Below are 20,252 nucleotides of genomic sequence, written 5' to 3' on the forward strand. Positions count from 1 at the left end.
ACGCCCTGATCACTTTAAGGGAAAGATTATCCAAAAAAAACTCAACCCAACTTAACCTCTGACAGGCTAAATACCTTCTAGGCTAAACCAAGAAAATATAACTGCGCTTGTGATCCATTTTAATGATTTATATAAAACCCTGGGCAGGTATTATGAACAAATAATGCTCAGTATTTACTACCATTTGTTATTGCTGCATAGACAAATAATAATAGGACGCTGAAACAAAAGACTGTATATACATCTCTATTGGACCATGACATTTACATGGTAACACGTGTCAATAAGGACATTGACACTGTTTGCACATTATTGTAGCTTCTAGTCAGCGTATGTGTCACATAAAACTGACTCCACGGAAATCCATCATCTGCTCCACTGAAATCCAGAAGCTGCTTCTCAGAGTAATTTAAACTATGATAGCAGGTTATAAAAATTGTAATATATTACTTGGTCGTCGCACATTGCCCTAGGTTTTTTTTTTTTTAAACTTTAGTTGTCGACAATTTAGAGAGGGAAGCTGTGACTTGGTGATGATGTTTATTGATTCAGCCGATGGAAAATTAACGTCTACAAGTCATTTAACTTGTTAATGATTTATTAAGTGATTAATGAAAGATAACCCGCAATGTCCTTGGCGTATTTCTACCCAGCCTCCTTATCTGAAACAGGTTTTTTTTATTATTATTATTATTTCTTTTGAGATATTCCTCTATACTGAAAATAATATGTGTTAGCTTTAAAGGCTTCATAGAGTTTTGGTAGTTGACATCACATAATCCAGTCATGCAACATTGGGAACCAGAATAACGCCATTTAAGCAGGAAGTCGCAGTGTTCAAATCTATAGACATAGACACCAAACAACACATAGAACAGCCAGACAGCTCATCTCTTCACTGACTGTAGTCATTAAAAGGGCAGATACCAAAACAGGAGAACAAGTAAAGAGAGGGCATTTTACCTCTCTATCTCTAAAAACCTAAAAATCACCTAAAATGTGCACAAAGCGAGCAGAGAAGATCAAGTAATGGGAGCAAACAGAACACGGATTCTACTTCTGTAACCATCACTTCATATCAGATACAGAATTCACTGCTAACTAACTAACTTCTTCATATATATTGCTTTTTTTTCTTTTATTGCAATAGGAAAAAGTTCCTGAGAAAGCTCCAGGTCTCGGTCAGACAGTGTCCGCCCTGGCTGTTTCTATACTCACAAAGAACAATGTGAGGGCATTATGAGAGTCAGATCTAGATCTCTGTGGATTTAACGTGCACAGCGAACTGTGACGCTTGAAAATGGCTCTGGCACCGTTCATTTGAGCTTTTCCTGCCTCCTGTAAACAGAATGAATCTATGACATGAAAATAAAAACAACAGAAAGCGGTGAAATGTATTATATACAAAATTCATTTCATGTAAGAAATTAAAAAAGAGCAATAGAGAAGAAATATATAAATTGATGTTTCTTTCTTTTTCATCTATTTAATATTGATTTGAAAGATTGACATTTATCTTGTGTGTGGCTGATAATGTGATTAAATACACTAAATATCCAGAAATGAAAAGGCCTTGCACTGAGGAAGAAACTAGCAAAGTTTTATTCATTTCCTCTTTCAAATTGACCCAAATATGTCATAAATATATTTATATATATATATATATATATAGTATATATATATAACTCATAAACTACCTGTCCACACGGCATGTTAGTGTACCTGTAAAATGTTTACAAGAGAGTAAAGTTCATTTTATGATTGGCTTGATGTGCAGCTTTTAGTGGTGCAGCAATAAAACACATGACGGATGAAAACACAAGCTCCTACGCACTCACTCACACATACACACATCATGTGTTTGTGTGTCGTTGTTTGTCGAAGCTTTTCTGGCATAAACACTGACTTTGCCAAGACCAGTAGTCCTCATGGAGACCATAACCTGGACCAAAACCAAAACACTTTCGATTTCTGAAGAACTGGTTTAGTTTAGGGCTAAGATTTCAATAATGGTAAGTGGTTATGGATAAGGTGAGGAATAATGCTTTGTCTTTGTCGTCCAAATGACTTAAAGTCAATGCAATGTCCTAAAAAGAACAGCTGTGTGTGTGTGTGTGTGTGTGTAGGTCTACACTTCCTCTCGGGCTTCAGAGAGGTCAGGTCGTGGGCACACTTTGGATCTCGTCTCAACACAAGATCGCTTCCAATCCTTGTGATGTCAACATAATCCTGTTTCCGGGGCAACGGTATCACCGGTTGTCGGTCAGCCGGACAGAGGTGTCTCCAGCTGAGGGTCCGACAGACACTGATGTGAGACATCTGCGTCACCCGGCTATAAATAACCAACCATGTGGCAGCTGTGCATCCTGGGGCCTTAGCCAGCGTCTACCTGCATGTGAAACACTTGGGGACTAGAGAACAATGACGACAGATAAATGTCAGGCCTCTTGACATTCTCAGGTTCCCTCAACGCCCTGTGTCAGTTGGATGTGAAGCTGCAAACACACTTAGTATGACACAATAAAAATCAACCGAAATGCGTGGGCTGCTTAGTTTATAATTCCTAGTTACAACCTTTGTTTATCCCTGACTTGACATCCTGCTAAGATCTTGACAATTGGTAGTGTGAGTCTTGTAGGCGTGAAGAGACGGACACTTAAACACACCTTTAACAAATCATGCAATATGATATAGGTGTAGTTTCCAGTTCTAACCACAACCAAACAGAATAATAATAATAATCTGGGAGTCTTCGGGACACTGTGGAGAGCTTTGTGCTCATGCAGTTATTTATTTTTATTGTATTGTATGTATCATCCACATGTTTGCCTTGTGGGCAGTAAAAAAAAAAAGAAAGAAGAAGAGGAACAACTGCGGATGAGGCGTCTTTGAAGTGCGGAGACAAATGGTTAGACATCGCAGTGTGTTGTAAACGTGTGGCTGAAAAATCGATGTTACAAAACAGCAAAGCGTGAAATGTCACCATGATCAATTGTGCCATGGCAGATAACAGTGCGTCCGTCACACTGGATGAGTTGTGAAGCTCTTTTCATTTATAGATCCTCCAGTCACAGAGAATTATGTCCCTGAAAAGGACTTCCTTGATTAAACACTGTGCACATTCAGGCATGTAACACCAGAAGACCCAAGTGTTTTGCTATTATTAGAAGGCGCATCATGTGTAACTTTTGAAAGTGTTGCCATAGCTAAAATAGTGATGCAGCTGCTGCTATTACATTTCATGTCCGTCATGACATTGCTTTAAAAATCCACTGCTACTTAGACGAATCAAACCGGTTTCTACATTTCTGACCACACTTTCCATGATGGCAGACAGCCTGACTGGACAAGCAGGTTAGGGTGACTCGTCAGCGTGGACACTGTGGAGCTTTACCTGCGATAGAGGGTGCGTGTGATAAGAGAGGTTTACTTTGCTCCAGATGATAAATCTATGGGACAGCGGTTACGCAAGCAGCTGTGCTGTTGACGTCAGAGCGGCTCCACTGCCTGCTTGACTGATTGCTGTAGTGTTGTTCGGCAGAGCCGGGCAGTGTGCTTCAGGAAAACAACGCACTACATTCAAACAGCGTCAATCATTTGCTCTCCACCTTGTCCACACATACACTGAAAATGGCAACTAAATGCAGATTTTCTGTTACAGAATGTGTTCTTTTGTTATCTTTACAGATTTTATGATGATTACTTCTTTTTTTTTCAGCAGGTTTATAATTTTACCAAGTCTCAGGCCTTTGATAAGAGAGGCCCTTGCATAGTTCAAGTTCTCCGAGGCTCAACGGTCAAATATAGTGTCAGACTGTGTTACGCAAGGCTTGACTTATGTTACCCTATGGATGGGTGGGAAGAACGCCGGTGAAAGGACTCACGCTGGAGCTGCACAGAATATGAATGGCATCAAATGAAGTGGAAAAAGTCTAATTTAAAGGCGATGGCAAGTTTGAAAGCACGGATCTACTCAAACCTATACAAGAAGGCAAGATGAGAAATTCCTTAAGAAGGTGTGATGAAAAAAGTAGTTTCCTAATAAATCAATTTCAAAGCGCTGAGAGTTATTTGCACATGTTATTCTTCACTGTTGAGCACATGGGTGTCTTAACATGTGATTTCTTCTACTCACAGAAGAAATAACCTCAAAGAAAAGAAGAGTGGAGAAGAGGAAAGTATGGCCATGGTAATAAAATACCCTGTCCTCCATATGTCTGGGACCTCCTAACTTGGTCACATTCTCAAACTGGAGCGTAAGTCATGTTATGCAACCCAGGCCCACACCCGACTAAGACATTATAGGCTCCTGTTGTTGTAAATTATCTTGTCAAATACTTTAAAAAAGAAAAATAAACCACCACCACTTGGCTTCAATTTCCACCTTTGGTGTTGGGCGATGAATGGCTCCCTCTGGATTCTAATTCTTGTGTTATTCTTCTTTGGCCAAATATTATTAACTGTACTACAGGGATGAACGCACAACATGACAGCTGCTGACAATGTGCAGATCGTGCTGAGTCAACCAATGCAAGCTTATAAAAATGAATATGCTCTGTAATTTTCGCCCAGTGTGTGTGGACAGCACATATTAAAAAAGAAGAATTGAGCGACTGCTTCCACTTTGTGGAGCATATACCAGAAGCGGGAGAAGGAAACCCCTATTTAGCAGCGAGCTCTAGTTTCATTCCCAGAAATCCAGCTCCTCACTGCCGTCCAGTAGCAGAGGGGAAAAAAACTGAAAGGACCACGAAGAGAGAACCTATACCAATTGTCTGGACAGCTTTGAATTAGGATTAGAATGAGTTTTATTTGCGCACACACCAATTAGTGACCTCTGCATTTAACCCATCCTTTTTACACACCAGTCGTAAGCACACATAAACCAGGCGCAGTAGCAATGGGGTTCAGGTACCTTGCACGGGGCACTTCAGCCCTCAATGGACAGCGGGAGTGTCTGATGTCACTGCTCGCCTCCTTGCCTGAAAACAGAAAGAAGCACACATGGAAAATGTCCTCCTAACACTCATAATCCTGGCTTGTGCAGACAGACAGAGCCTCACAGCAGTGTATCTGCAGAAGCTCATGTCATATGTGGTTTCACTTCCAGTCGTTTTGTTTTTTTTTTGCTGATTTTGATCATAACCTCTGAGGAACTATCAGAGAGAAAAGTCTCATCCCGAGAACTCCTTGTTGGGTGGGCAGAAATGGCACACACAGATATGAAGCAGAAACCTCAGAGACCACGGCTGCTATCTATTTACACAACTGATACTGCTGATATGAATCATTTCTAGCCATTCTCTCAGTCAGGTTGAATCAAGTGAATAATAACGATACATCGGCAGATTCTCAGATAATCATCCAGGTTTTTGACATTATGGAATCAGGCAAACATGCATCGTGTCATGCCACAGGTGGGTCAGAGAGCACAAGCTGGATGTTTCTACAAGGTTTTGAACAAAAGCTTGTTATGCAATGTTGTAAATGAAAGCAGGAAACAGGCACACACCTCACAGTATCTGTGTCTGACTATAGAACATCTCCTTATCTCTCTTTGCATCTTTGCTACCTCTCTTTCTCTCTCTCCTATGCAGCTTCATTTTCAGTAACCCCTGTCAACACAAGCGATAAGCGATGTGGAGAATTTAACTCGTTCATGCCTGTACAAAACTGTAGTATGGTCTCAAAGTCAAACACAGTGCAGATCCACTGTTGTCCTCTCAGTGACTCAGCACACACTATCTATCTGTCACTCACCTTTTCTCACCTCTGCCCCCCTCACTTTATGGTAAGAGCTACACTAACCTGGGTCGTGACCAGTGACATGAAGTTCAATGAGCTTTCGTGATTATTGCACAACCATCGTCTTCTGTAGTTATTCTGGTATATGTTTTGCTACATGTCCCTGAAATGAGGTGGGAAAGGCAATCAAATTGTGAGACATTGTGATTTTCTTGAGAGAGTTTTAGAAATAGTTTTCTCCCCCAGAATCATGACATTTCTATGAGCTTGATGAACAGTAGCTGTTGCCATTTTACTGCAGTTGTGACACAGCAAAATTAACCATGGCTTCAAAACAGCGCAGTTTGAAGAAATAAACAATGGCATGTAATCTGCTGGCAGTAAAACCATAATATAATATTTGAAAAATGACCAGTCAGCAACCAAAGCATTAGACTGACTGAGGTCATTTCAAACAGTGCACATGATAACAGCTGCCGTGATAAGGTCTGACCCACTGGTACCTTGGTACACTAATCCAGCTCCATGGCACATATTCAGGTTTCCATGGGAAGCAGATTCCACCTCATCACACACGGCCGACACTTTTCCACTGCAAGAGACGAGGATGATTTATGTGGTTTTTATTCATTCACCCAGTCTGTCAAGCTCTTAATGCTGTTTAACACATGCAGTATGATGATGTTTGGGAAAGTGGCTCAACACCATACATTACAGTCCAGTGACAACATGGTAACAGTATAAGATAATAACATGTTATTTCCATGGTAAAATCCTGGTTAATGACTGGTAATGTGAGCAAAGATAGTCAGTATAACAGCTTCATTAATCAAAATTGGCAGTTACCATTTCTTGAAGTTGACATTCATCCTTTCTTACTTGATGAATACTATAAAAAAACAAGATGTTTTTACCATAATATTACTTACCTCTCACAAAATGATTACCATACTGCTACCACAGTTACTATACTGTCATGTAAATTGTTTTGGGAGGTGTGATTATTGTATGGTCACAAATCAGGGCTGATACATTAAGATCAAGGCCGCCTGGTGCAATTAAATAATATAAATGTACAATTAAAGGACTTTGCTGACCAACACAACCTAAAAACAGCTTGTGCAACTGAAGCTACACAGTCAGACGTGTAGTCCTAATGCACAAACCAACAAAGAGAATATTGTCGATCTAATCTGTCATGAGCTTTGTGTACTTAAAGGCTTTTAGCCTTAGCATAGACTACAATGCCCAAAGGCACTGATAATCGAGTCCACCCATGTTACACCCAGAGGTGTTCTTAGAAAATCTGTGCACAAACATACAGTGGTCGTCCAGTACTGAGCAAACTCAACACACTCAGTGTGGACATTCTATGAGGAAATCTTGAACACTTTTTAGTTTCACAGAGGATGCACAAGTTGCAAAGCTTTGACCCTGTGTGCGAGGAGGTCAATGGCCTCTTCATTTTTTTATTTATTTTTTTTTACGGGAAACTATAGCAAAACAAAAAATGAGAACACAAGGCTGTGCGGTCAGCCGTATGTTGCAGCATGACATTTAGGATCCAGAAAATCTTCACCACCATGTGCACGTTGCTCACAGGATCCAGTCGTTTCATGTTTCACTGGCAGAGACAACAAACTGTGCCTCCTGGCAGCTGCCTCGTCCTGCTCAGTGCAGGGTTAATTATATCCAGCTTCACTGCCCCTGCACACAGAGACACACGTTTTAGTCCTCTGCATCAAAAGTGATGCTGACAGCAGCCCTGACTGTGAGTCACCTGTTGTTGTCCGCTGAGGTGCTTCACTTCCACTCCAGAGGCCGAGCAATGAGCGGTGAGGCTTGTGAGAGAGTGACACACAACTGCACACATGACATTAGAGCCCAAAGTGTTTCACCGAAGAGGAACGAGCATGATGAATCACAGAGAGGATGACAGCCAGAGGTAATATGGTAGAGTTGTTTCTTTGGAGGGCTGGGATTTATTAGAAGTGAAAGAGCTCAGCTTCCACTGTTGTGACAAAAAGAAGGAATCAGCCAAGTTAAAGAGGCACATTAGACAATGACGGTTTGTCTGGATGGATTATATAAATCCACTATTGTATTTTCTCAGAGGAGCAGATTAGACCCAGCGAATTATCTTCCACGATCTGAACCTTTTTTTTTTCTTTTTTTTTTTTCTTAAAGAAACAAAAAAAAAAATCACCTTGGTTTGACTAAAATACATCCTCTTATTTTGAAAACCACTCCACCACGGACTGGGTGGCCGTCTCTGTCTCTGAGTCTGAGCCACACCAGTTGGGGTTAAAGAACCAACAAATAATCACCTGCAGTGAAAAAGGGCTCAAATAATCCTCATCTCACTGCTGATAAATAAACCCACTCCATGCTGATGACCTGAAAACCTTTACCATCAAACTCATCATCAGATTTCTCTTCTGGGCGATGGAGAGTCTGTGGTTTCAAATGCATCACAGGTGCCGAGGCAGAGAGGCCATTGGTTTTTCCTCGTGTGAAGCCAAAAGTCAGACATCCTCTTTGATATAAGATCAAATTATATGGCACAGCCGAATCAAAACATTTATTTAAGAAAGTTAATCCTCTTTTTTAATAATAATAAGTGAAATTGGAATTCCTGGAATACATTTTTTGGGCACGAAACGTTGGTTAAAATGGACGAAAATTGGAAAGCATTTTAGAACTGGTGAAAATTGTCAAAGGTGAAACGTGGTAGGACAAAAGCTGAAACTAAGTTGCATGAAACTTGGTGGAAACATGTCACAGCCCAAGACGAACAAAAAAGTCCACTGGGACTCAACAGGAAGTCGACCATTTTGAATTTGGCATCCATCTTGGGTATTTGCACGTTTCGTAAATGAACAAACTCTTCTGAGCACAATAATCGTAACTACATAAAAAAATGCATACATTTGTACCAAGACAAACAAAAAGTCTATTGGAACCATGGCCTTAACACAACAGGAAGTCGATCATTTTGAATTTGGCATCCATCTTGGGTATTTGCACATTTTGTAAGTAAACAAAGTCTAACTACATAAGAAAGTAAATTTGTACTAAACGCATCAAGGATGAAAATTTATCTCATAGGTCTCACAGATTCAAAAGGGTGTGGCCTGTAACTTCGCCATAGATTATCCGTTCTGCTTGAAACTTCATACGTGATCGAGACAACAGGCCGATTCTGAACACCAATCTACAAACATGAACTTGACCCAACAGGAAGTCAGCCATTTTGAAATTAGCCACCATTTTGCCACGAAACAGGAAGTGGCCTGTAACTTTGCCATGTATTATCCAATCTGCACAAAACTTCATAAGTGAGACAAACGACCTGGCCAGAAAACATCATCACAAGAAAACTAAATCAAGGGCATAGCGCCACCTGCTGGCAGCGCAGCAGCTGCGAGGGACCACACAATGCTGTTGCCACATGTAGACACCTCTGACCAAAAAGGCTAAAAAAAAGTGATCTTTCTTTTTTTAATAACCTCAGATTCCATCCTCGGCTGCTACGGTTCATCCGTTGTGATCACTGGCCAATGGGCTATTTTTCTCTAGTTTTCAATTTCAATAATGACAGGCAAAACTTCTTTAAAGATATATAATCCTAGGCACAGAATAAACATCATGTTGTCGACAATGCCAAGGAAACAGTTTAGCGTTCTCTGAAAGATGATATTCTGTTTTATCTGGCTGTTTAGGTGGGGGAAAATCTCTAAGCCACAGTCCAAAAGTCTTGATCTTATTTAAGGGAAGTGAATCTGTGGGCAGAAGGAGGATACAGCAGAATGTTACTGTCAATCTCAGATATTTGCCATGTAAATATGAACTGGTGATTAGTATACTGTGCATGAACCTGGATACTTTCAGTGTAGCATCAGCTGTTTTCCACAGTTCATCTGATGAACACAACCCATATGAATCTTTCTCATGACATGAGAGTCTGTATGAGGCTGACCACATATGGACAACATGCATCTCTGAATCATTTCCTTGAGGGAGCTGACAAAGACTCAGGCTGATAGTCACCGACGTCAGAAACTGACATGGAACTTTGCAGCGGTTTCTATTCAGTGGATAGAGGGTTTTGTTTTTGAGATTCAGATGTCATTCCTGAAAGAAAAGGTAACAAAAAGCAGATGTCAACCAAAACAAACTGATCATTTTTATTGACCAAATGTTACAGTTCCACTGTCACATCCTACAAACAAGATTCTTCATACAAGCGCTGCTTGTAGCTTTCTCTACACAAACTATATGATGGATGAATGAATGAATGATCCACCGTCTATGGCAAAGTGATTTTTCACAAACTCACAACCTATATACAGCTTCAATTCTCAACCATAAAAAAGTAACAATGAATAAATAAAACATCAAAAGGCCTTTCTTCTAATTGTCCTCTGATGAGGCTGCAATCCTTGTTCACATCCTGCCCCCTAGTGGCACAAGCTAACACTGAAACTCAAAGGAAACTGTACTCCAGCATTACAGATGGGGTTGAGTTTCATGCTGTAAGAGCAGTAAAAGGTCACAGCCTACACAACAACAGGCCTCATCAACTTTCCTCTGCTTACACTTTCCTCAAACCACCACCTTTGACCACCTACACACTAGTAACAGGTCAGTTTGGAAAACATAACTGATGCTCACTTGTACTTCGAGTGACTTAGTACATCACATTAAGAGGAGGTTACTAACTCTCCAACACAAGCCCTGACTGACTTTAACCAACAAATGAGATAAAGCAAAAAAAAAAAAAAAGTGGAGCTTGTACAGTCTGTATACATACATACATACAGTAAATAGTACAAATGTGAATACAAGAATTCAAACACATATGTTTAATGGACCGTCCTCCAATTACTGTTTCCTAAAGTGAAGCACTTTACAAAAATATATGTGCCATTTAGCTCGAAGCAGCTGATGTACAAAATGTGCAAATACTGAAAATAATACACAGACTGCACCATGTCTACCGCCGTCAAACGGAGAAGTCATTGCTTTGACAACAGCCAAAATGGATCCACACAGTAACACTGGGCTGATACAGATGACATGACATAAGGCTAACTCTTGAATCGATCACATACGTCTTGCATCCACAGTTTTCCCCCGCTTTAAAGACCAGTTTGTACGAGATATAACGGGAACTGAAACACTGCGGCTGATGGCTTGGGTGTCTTTGGAAAGTGTGGAGACAATTTATGGGTGTTTTAATAAAAGGTGTTTAAAAAAATATCTCTATATTGTGCTTCCAAGTGTTACTAAGATTTACCGCCAATTCCCCGAGGGACACACATCGTAGAAGAGTGTTGATAAAGCTCGCGGAACATAAAAAGCCTCCAGGAAACACACATCATGATAACCACTGTGGAAACTGTCTCTTTATAGCCAAAAAGCATTGCCAGTGATAAAAGCAGTGGAATAAGTCCACGATGACTGCTCCTGTTCTCCTATAATAACTGGGTACACGCTCACGGTATTGGGACGAAGCCAGTGTCGGGTGAATCGTCCAGAATCAAGCTGACACGACTCAGTGATGGAGAGGGAGACGCCAGACGGAACGCTGGGTTGATGGAGAGCGGCGAGTCCCTCTTGCTGCTTCTACTGTATGTGGTGCACGGCAAGGCCACAGGCTGGTGAACATGCTGCTGTGAGCACAGAGCAGACGGCGAAGGCTGAGTGGATCGTGCTGGCGTACTGGTGACCCCCAAACCAAGAGGAGCGGTCTTAGAGGTGCCAGGTGGACACAGGCCATGGAAGTCTGAGGAGTGGACCATCCTCTCCAACATGTCCTTTGTGCTCTGAGTGCACTAAGTGCAGAAAGGGAAAGACAGGGGAGTTAGAAAAAAGAGGACTCATGTCACGAAAGGTCAAGCTGATGGTCAAGATGGACAAAAGTGGGACAGAAATGTACAGGAAACTGCGAGTGACAGGATTAGTTTGAAACAAAAAAAGCAGATGCAGACGATGCAATTAGAAGACAACAATGAACAAAGGTGAAGAGTAGGACAAGGACAATATGCTATTGTCGCTATATGATTGGACGCTGATTCAATTTGTGTTGCGATTTTACTTTAATCTATATTATTGATAATTAAGATTTTCGTTTCTTCAAGACAATATAAGTCAGTCTGAATGGAACAGTGACACAGAATATCTACAATAGAATGCTTTTCTTTTACATTACATGTCATTTAGCAGACGCTTTTATCCAAAGCAACTTGGAATGGAATTGAGTACAATCAGCCAGGGGTGGAATCGACTTGCGACCATTGCGACCATGATGTCTTTCGCACACAGTGTACCTGTCTTAACCACTGAGCCACTCCACCCCCTTTTAACTGTAACACTTAGCTGACCCTGCTAATAAAAAAATACATACTATCAGGCCAACTAGAACATAAAGTGTCTTATGCCTTCAAAATAAAATAAAAATGTTTAGAGCCTCACCAAAGCGAGCCTTCAAATTCAAAGAGTGAAACTGGCATCTGCTACTTATAGATGTTTCTGTTCATCAAGCTTGTAGAAATATCAGTTATTTTTAAAATAGTTTACAAAAACCATGATATAGAGATATATGTGGAGATGATACTGCTCCTTCCCCGAGTTTCTGCTGGATTTGTGGATTTGTTCAGAGCAAAAACTGAGGGAGACGTGACGCAGACGTCGTCTAACTACAGACAAGACAAAGAGAAAAGTCATTTAGCTTCAAACAAGAGCTCCATCCAGTGCTGTATGTGAACAAGTGACTGTTAATGACAGGATGAATGAATGGTAGTGAAGCATGCTCAAGACAGTGCATCCGTCAACACCGGCAATGCAAACCAACCACAACAACTAACTGTGAAAGGTTAAAAGTTCAGCACAAAAACACCAACTGTTAGAAAAGAGAAGCACTCCAAAGCTTAACAGCAACTACAGAATGAAGGACGGCAGAGTGAGTGGCAGATGACGAGATGCTGTGATTGGTTTGACGTTCAACCTCTACTCTTACCATCGACCGTCTACAAGCAGCAGCGCCCTTCAGGCTGTGCAGGACAAAGCAACATCCTGACAGTTCTCCTCCTAGCAGAGTGGAATGGATACAGCACAACACTGAGTGTCAAATTATCTCATCCAGTGATTCAGCTACAGGCACAAAACACACACGTTTACAGTAAATAAACACAATAACAGTTCACTTCATTAGTATATAGCTAATAAAAAAACCTCATAAAATACAACATCTTTAAAAGCTACAGTTCTGTGCAAAAGACTCATGTGTACGTAATGTTCAAGCAAGTCTTACGTAAACCTGGCATAATAGACCTCATTCACAGCAGAAATGTCTGGACATGAAATACAGGGAAAAACACAATAACATTAATTAGGGTTTCACTTCAGGTTAAAGAGAGCCAGAGTTGTGCTGTTGTTCCACTTGAACAGGATAGGCCACACTTAATAAATACTTGATACTTTAACCTGTTAAACCGGTTTAAGTTATTCTAAAAGTGCATACACGTCTCCTGTTCCAATTCAATGATTGAGAAACACTCATACTCTATGGTCATTGTGGCATTGCTAAAAACATCAAATCCAATGATTGCCTGAGACTTTTGCACAGTACTGTAAGAGAGAATATAAAAAATAAAAATCCCCAAAAAATAATACTGGTTTATTTAATTAACATAGAAAATAACACATGCTATATTTTAGGTAAATAAAAGATATCCTGCATGTAAATAAAAAAGCAGACTTTTTAGGGGGAAAAAAAACACTTGGCAGAGGTAGACCAATTTCTTATATTTAGTAGTATTGTATTTAATATTTAGTTTATAGATCATTTTTATTTAAATTACATAAATTCACTGCAGACACAAAATGCAGATTGACAGACCTCTAAATAAATGTTTAGTTAGCAACATAGTGTATAATTTGTATAAAAACTGTGAAAACAATATTGTCCAGAAAAAAGAAAAAGACAGCAAATATCGGTCGACCTCTACTTAACAGCAAAAGAATCCACCAATCTGAGGTAAGATCTTTAAAGCAAATCTTTTGTGCAATCCAAAAACATTCATAAACTAAACTTCTTTTGTCAAAATTTAAACTCTATCTTTTAATGCCCAGCTTTAAATTTACCTAAGACACATGACAATATTGAGACAAATCCATTCAATGCATGTGAAAAATGATAACCAATAAAGTGCAGATAAACCAGATAAACACAAAACATAATCAGATATCATTTGCATGTCCAGAACTCAGTATTTGTGTGTGCACGGCTTCACCCCAACATAACAGATAAGAAAACATGAGAATAAGAAGGTAAAATCAACTCCACAACAGCACAAACAAAACATAACATACTGTATGAGCAGCTCAACACCAGCATGAAGAAATCGTTTTTTGAAGAAATTCCCTTTTAACTTCTGAGTGGTGTCTAACTGTGTAACAAGTAGAGCTGCTACTGATGATTATTTCCATCGATTTATCTGTAACTTACTTCTTCCATAAAATAAAGTAAAATTTTGACCAGTGTTTCCGAAAAAAGGTTATGATTTTATGTTTTTGTTTTGTCCACAGAGCCAAAGAAACCAGATACATTAAAATAAAAATCAAGTATTCACATTTTAGAGGCGGAAATCAGAAATCTTGTTTTTATTTTATAAAAAAAAAAACATTCAAACTGTTCAAAACATTAACAAAAACGTTGGCAATTAATTTAGTAACTGAATAATAATCAAATAACTGTTGCAGCTCTACTCAACACCATCCTGAACACACTGTTAAATGTTTCTCTGCTCATTTAACTGCCGGGTGGTGTCGAAACAAGTGACTTACAACACATTTTGTCCAAAAACACTTTGCTCTAAAGCTACAATAACACATAACACAGCAGTACGACGTCTTCAGCAGCTCCAAAGCCTTTAAACTGTGTAGCTCCTTCAATCAGAAGGCTACTGTAAGCTGAACACTGTTACTGCTCGAATAGAAACATATATACATATACACTCAATGCAACTTTTTATAACACAGATTCAATGTGTATAATACAGTGTGTCCTTAACTCTGCTTGAGGTGCTGAATCTGTAATCCTGGGGAGTTTGGAGTTTGAGGGAGTGAAACACAAATGGTTGATATATAAGGCACACAGAAGGACGGGGGGCTAACACAGGGTTAGGGGACAGTCAGGACTTGGGAGGGGCCACATGCCGGTTCATCCTACCATGTGTGCGTCATTCTTGGCCGTGAAGAGTGGCAGCTCTATCTCTGAGGCAGACGCAGCAGGGATGGCCTCATCAGGAGGCACGAAACCTCGTCTGTCTATGAGACTAGAAAACACAACGGAGGATTATGTTCTGATGAACGGAGCTGTGACTAATGAAGCGTTTCCACGAATACTTTCACAGACTGACGGACAAGGGAAACTTGTGTAGAGGAAGATTAAGATCTCCTCACTCACCTCGGGGGCATGGGCCCACATAACGTTGCACAGCAGTTGGTTATGATGTTGCTGTGACTGTACGGGTTCCCAGACTCGTCTGCACCTCTTTTACTTGACCAGGAGCCCTTTATCTGTGCGGGGGAATAAAGAAGGTGCACTGTCAGTTTTTGGACCGAGTCTAGTTTGAGAATCATGAACACATGAATCCGGGATACTTACATCTTCATTTGTTGTGAGGTTGGAGGCTACTAAATAGGTATGGAAGCCTGAGAGGCCCAGTATAGACCAGATGGAGAAGAAACAAACCACCAACTCCACCACAGTACACAAGGAAGTGTCAAGGCATGATAACATTTCTATTACTATTGATATAAACTATAAACAAATCCCACAAGTTCACACAATGCTGATTAAACCTATCAAATTGACACGACTCCATCTGTGCTTATTTGTACAGTGGCGTTTAGATTGTGTGTTGTCCAGCTAAATTCCCACACTGCACACAGGAAGTGATTAGTTTCGTGTCAAGACAGATGGAGGAAACGGCAACATTTCAAAAGTGAAGCAAGATAGTTGCAGACAGGTAAGGCGAATGCCTGAAAGCAGAAAGGGACTGAGCCGTTCTGTGCTCACACAGATGATTTCTGATCATAATGATCAAACTGAGGCAGCATAACAACATTGATGCATCATGCAACAGGCAGAAATTGTGTTTGTTTTCCACTCATTTTACACAACATTCAGAGTAAACAAAACATCTTTACAACTGCTGTGTTTTCCCCCTTTTTAACTTCAGTATCTACATCAGGAGAGGAACCGATAAGATTCAATGCATTTCTCAAATCATGTACTCTAGTCCATGACAAACCCCACATACTTCCTGTGAATGGCTGCAGCCATGCAGTCTATGCTTGTCTAGACACTGACATCAACACACATGGACAAGAGGCAGCAAACCTACAACTGCACAGAACCACTGCTAACTCTTTGATCCTCTTAAGCTTGGGCTTAGGCTGGAAGGAAGTGGAAATTGCCTTGTCAACAGTGTAACTTAGATTACGTCTTGGCAGAAAATAAATAAAAACAAAAAGATCCCATCCAACTAATTACTATTACTAATAACGAATTATGAAGTGTGATATGTACAAAGGATATCTGGCAGGGCTTTCTTGAATGGCTTGAACAAGGCTTTTGCAAATTTGAGAACCTGAAGAGAACAACACCACATTTGTAAAAACTTTGAAAAGAGGCTTCTCAATAACACAAATTAGACAACAATGCACCACTGCTTGGAGACGATCCCGTCTGTCTGCAGAGTGAGAATACTTACGGAGAGTGATGTGTGTGATGACACAGCCAAAAATAAAAGATGTCAGGAATGACAGAGAGATGATGAAGCTGTAGAAAAAGCGGTAATTGCGTTTGCCCACGCAGTTTCCCACCCACGGACAGTGGTGGTCAAAACGTTCTGAAGGTGAAAAACAGAGCGCATAGCAGACATTTAAGGAGAGGTTTTACAGCAGCTTTGGGTTCGATATTAAATAAACTGTAGCGCATAATACATTTATGCAGTTTCTATGTCAACATTTCAAAAATGTTTCTTACTTTTACCTAAGAAACACAATGACCCAGTTTTTATATTCAACATAAGACCAACAAACTTGTTCTGCTGCGTCAATAGATGGAATAGAATATAATAGAAATACTTTATTCATCCCCAAGGGGAAATTGTTTCGACATAGCAGCAATACAAGAAACTATTATAAACATAAAATGTAAAATGTGTGTAAAAACAGTGGGAAAAAAATAGTGCAATAATAGAGGAATAGTGCAATAATAGAGGAATTCTTTTCTTAAAAAACCCTGTTAAACTCCTGCACACAGCAATACAAACTTATTATAATTTGTGGTAAGTGCTCTCTGGCAGTCAGCTGATAGGGGGGGTATGTTTTTGTCCATGTTTGTGTTTGTTTAATTACACAAACATTTCCTGGGGTTGTAGGTTATGGCCTAAGGAAGACATTTTGGTGGTGATTCAGTTACAGACACAGATCCAGAGAATTCAGTGTCAATGTGGGGAAATGTGGGTGACCTTGGTTGAGGTTTGTGCTCTGTGGTTTTGTAAATGTCTGTGTTTAATAGAAGTATGTTTCATCAGACACAGATTAGTGGTATAAGAGGGCATGGTGGTCTACATCAGGCCAAACTAATGACAACCCTCCAGATACAAGTATAATGTGTTACTCCTGGCAAAGGTATTCATTTGTTAAGTTAAATTAAAGCAGTGGGAATAAGTGGTAACTTCACAACAGATCCTTACCCACACAGTTGTCACACAGGCTGCAGTGGGAGGTTCGTGGAGGCCGGAACATTTTACAAGTGAAGCAGTATTTGAGCTTCACCACCTGCTGGTTAATGAGGATCTCCTTTGTCCGTGGAGGGGGGCGATATGTAGAGGATCCTGAGGTATCTTAAAATAGAGAAATACAAGCAGAGAAACCCACTAAGGATACACATGAACCCAAAGTTTTGCCTAGCTGCCGTGCTCTTCCACCACGTTGGTTAAAGTAAGCCGCTTAGGTGTCGGTCCGCAGTTCAAATACAAATGCATCCACCATATGGTAAAGCTCCTTAACCCCATCTGTCCCACAATAAACAAACAACACCGAGGTGGCACTTACTTATCTGCTTCTCTATGTCTGCAGCTTCATCTGGAGTGGCCCTGGGTAAGATGCCTGGGTCTGTGAAGCTGGTCCACAGCAGGGAGATGACAACAAACAGAAAGAGCACCGCAGCAATCATAGGTATGAAGACCGTCAGATGCTCTACCAGGAAGGAGCAACTGTGTAAAAAAAGAGATTTACATACATCGTTAAAAACAGCTATCAACATAACATTAAAAACAGTCATCTGTTTTAAGGTTGGTATCGGTATATACCGGTCAAAATCAATACAATACAATAAAATCCATACAATGTGTACACCCCAAATATCTATGCTTCACTAGACGTTGACAACATGATGTAAAGAAAGATATCACGTGAGCAGGAAGTGAGTGAAGTTTTTCTAAATGGCTGCTTGCAGCTGGTGGTAAATGCATTGACTCAAACAGCAAGTTGTTTCAAGGGGGTGAAAGTGTGATGTTGGTAAAGCAGATAACAGTATTAATATCAGACACCAAAAAGTGGTACGAAGCCGTACCAAGGTACAGTGTGCAAAACTGAACATTTACTGGTGGAGTTGCACATAGATAAATATCCCTCACCTCACCCTTCCCTGTTCTATGTAGACTTCAGTTGGCATCAAATCTCTGTCCAAAATGGCAGCCTCCTTAAAGCTAACCCTGCTCCTTATTAGGGATGCATGATATTATCAACACGATGTTGGCAGATATTGCCTTTAAAATGTATTATTGGATATTAGCAAACACACCAAGATCCGCCGATATGACATCTTATATCTACACCTGCTGTGATATAAGTAGGCAAATGTTGTATTAATTTCACTACAGAAGAGACTAAATTACCTCTGCATTTGGGTGCAGGGAAAACCATATATATAATAAATATATGGTTATCGGTTACTGGGCCAAGCACTCCCGATATATCGGATATAGGCAAAGAGTCCAATATTGTGCATCCCTATTCCTTATATAAATATGAAAGGATCACTGAGGTAATGTAAAACAACAAGTCACACAATCACATGATCGTGCACTTCAATTTTTGCCAAATGACAATAATTTCACCTGAATTTTACACACTAGACCTTTAACTTTACTTGTGTATTTCTGTATAAGACAATAACACTTTTGTATCCTGAACTCCATGTAATCTAATGTAATGTGTTATTGTCATTTGTCTGTGTGTGATTAGTGATTGTGTGATAGGTTAACTGTTAACTACAACACTGGACCTTTGCATTTCACTTAAATATTCTTTTGCTTTTGCTCATGTGCCACAACCTATATACTGTAGATTATACATTTATACGTATGTATACATGTATGTACAGCCACTATAGAGAAACATTGATCATTTCAGTGTTTTGGCTGATCTGTGTGCTCAAATAAAGCTCACCGTTGTGGCACCTCTACATCCATGTTAGCAATCTCCTATCGTGTCTGAATACATAAAGGTCATGACTAGTTACTCACTCGAATCCAAAGAAAAGGCCACAAGTGAAAACAATAAGGCCCAGAGTCAGAGGAAGGACACCGCTCTGTCTGGCCAGCATGATCCGTCCACCGCAGAAAAACCGGTTCTTCCCCGGGAACACTTCCCATTTCCTCCGCGGCCGCTCAGCCTCCTTCTCCGTGTGTTTCTGCGCCGACGAGGGCGACACAACCAACGTCCGCGGGTCGATCTGCTGGTACTCGCAGTTCTTCATGGTGTAAACAGTGATATTCACACAGCTCGGAGGTAGCTAAAGGCACATCCACACCACACTCTCCTTCCGCGTCGCGTTTTTTCGAGAGACGGTGCTCTCAAGATTCAGTCATGGTACATTACAGTCTCTGTTCGGTTGGCGTTCAGTTACCAGCGGGCAGTCTTCTGAGGCTTCAACACAGTAATTGTCCTCCGCGGTCGACTTTAACGCGCTGAATCGACTCCAGGGTTCGCTCGAGGTTAACTGCCATCTTACATATTAATATTTATGCTGATTTCGTTTCGCAGACTCCGTCTTTTTGTATTGAAGAGTCAACAAAGTCACGCCAGCTCCGGCTCTACGATGCGTGCGGTTTCCTTTTTACTCGCGGTGCAGCGGAAAATAAGCCGGATATGACGTCAACGATAGAGGTGTGACACATATTGTATCCCCGTTGAAATGTGCAAACCTTCTCTTAAATAATTATATGACTATTGTAATATATGTTGTATTATTATACTCCTATATTTTTCAGTCATTCTAACAATTTATACATCAAAACGTTTGGCTCATTAATGCTTTCTCACTATCATTAGAGTTTTAACCCCCCCAACCCCCCGATCTTTATACTTTTTGAAATAATTTATATTTTTTGCAACTTGAATCCATAGGGCATATAGAAAGG

At 40.3% G+C, this 20,252-nt stretch overlaps 1 protein-coding gene and 1 long non-coding RNA gene across 2 annotated transcripts; both read right to left on the reverse strand.

Moving 5' to 3' along the window:
- Positions 1 to 6,353: 6,353 nt before the first annotated feature.
- On the reverse strand, positions 6,354 to 9,024 carry LOC122774757. The gene is made up of 2 exons (XR_006361024.1): positions 7,526 to 9,024; positions 6,354 to 7,452 (listed from the first exon to the last, which is right to left on the reverse strand). It is a non-coding gene; the product is annotated as an uncharacterized LOC122774757 (long non-coding RNA).
- An 884-nt stretch (positions 9,025 to 9,908) lies between these two features.
- On the reverse strand, positions 9,909 to 19,968 carry zdhhc18a (zinc finger DHHC-type palmitoyltransferase 18a). The gene is made up of 9 exons (XM_044034261.1): positions 19,356 to 19,968; positions 17,881 to 18,041; positions 17,520 to 17,669; positions 16,530 to 16,667; positions 16,355 to 16,406; positions 15,419 to 15,521; positions 15,218 to 15,330; positions 14,981 to 15,086; positions 9,909 to 11,582 (listed from the first exon to the last, which is right to left on the reverse strand). The coding sequence occupies exons 1-9, from the start codon at positions 19,586 to 19,588 to the stop codon at positions 11,244 to 11,246; spliced, it is 1,395 nt and encodes a 464-aa protein (XP_043890196.1). The 5' UTR covers positions 19,589 to 19,968; the 3' UTR covers positions 9,909 to 11,243.
- Positions 19,969 to 20,252: the final 284 nt, after the last annotated feature.

The sequence above is a fragment of the Solea senegalensis genome, linkage group LG9 (assembly GCF_019176455.1).
Source record: "Solea senegalensis isolate Sse05_10M linkage group LG9, IFAPA_SoseM_1, whole genome shotgun sequence".
In the NCBI taxonomy this organism is placed as follows: domain Eukaryota; kingdom Metazoa; phylum Chordata; class Actinopteri; order Pleuronectiformes; family Soleidae; genus Solea; species Solea senegalensis.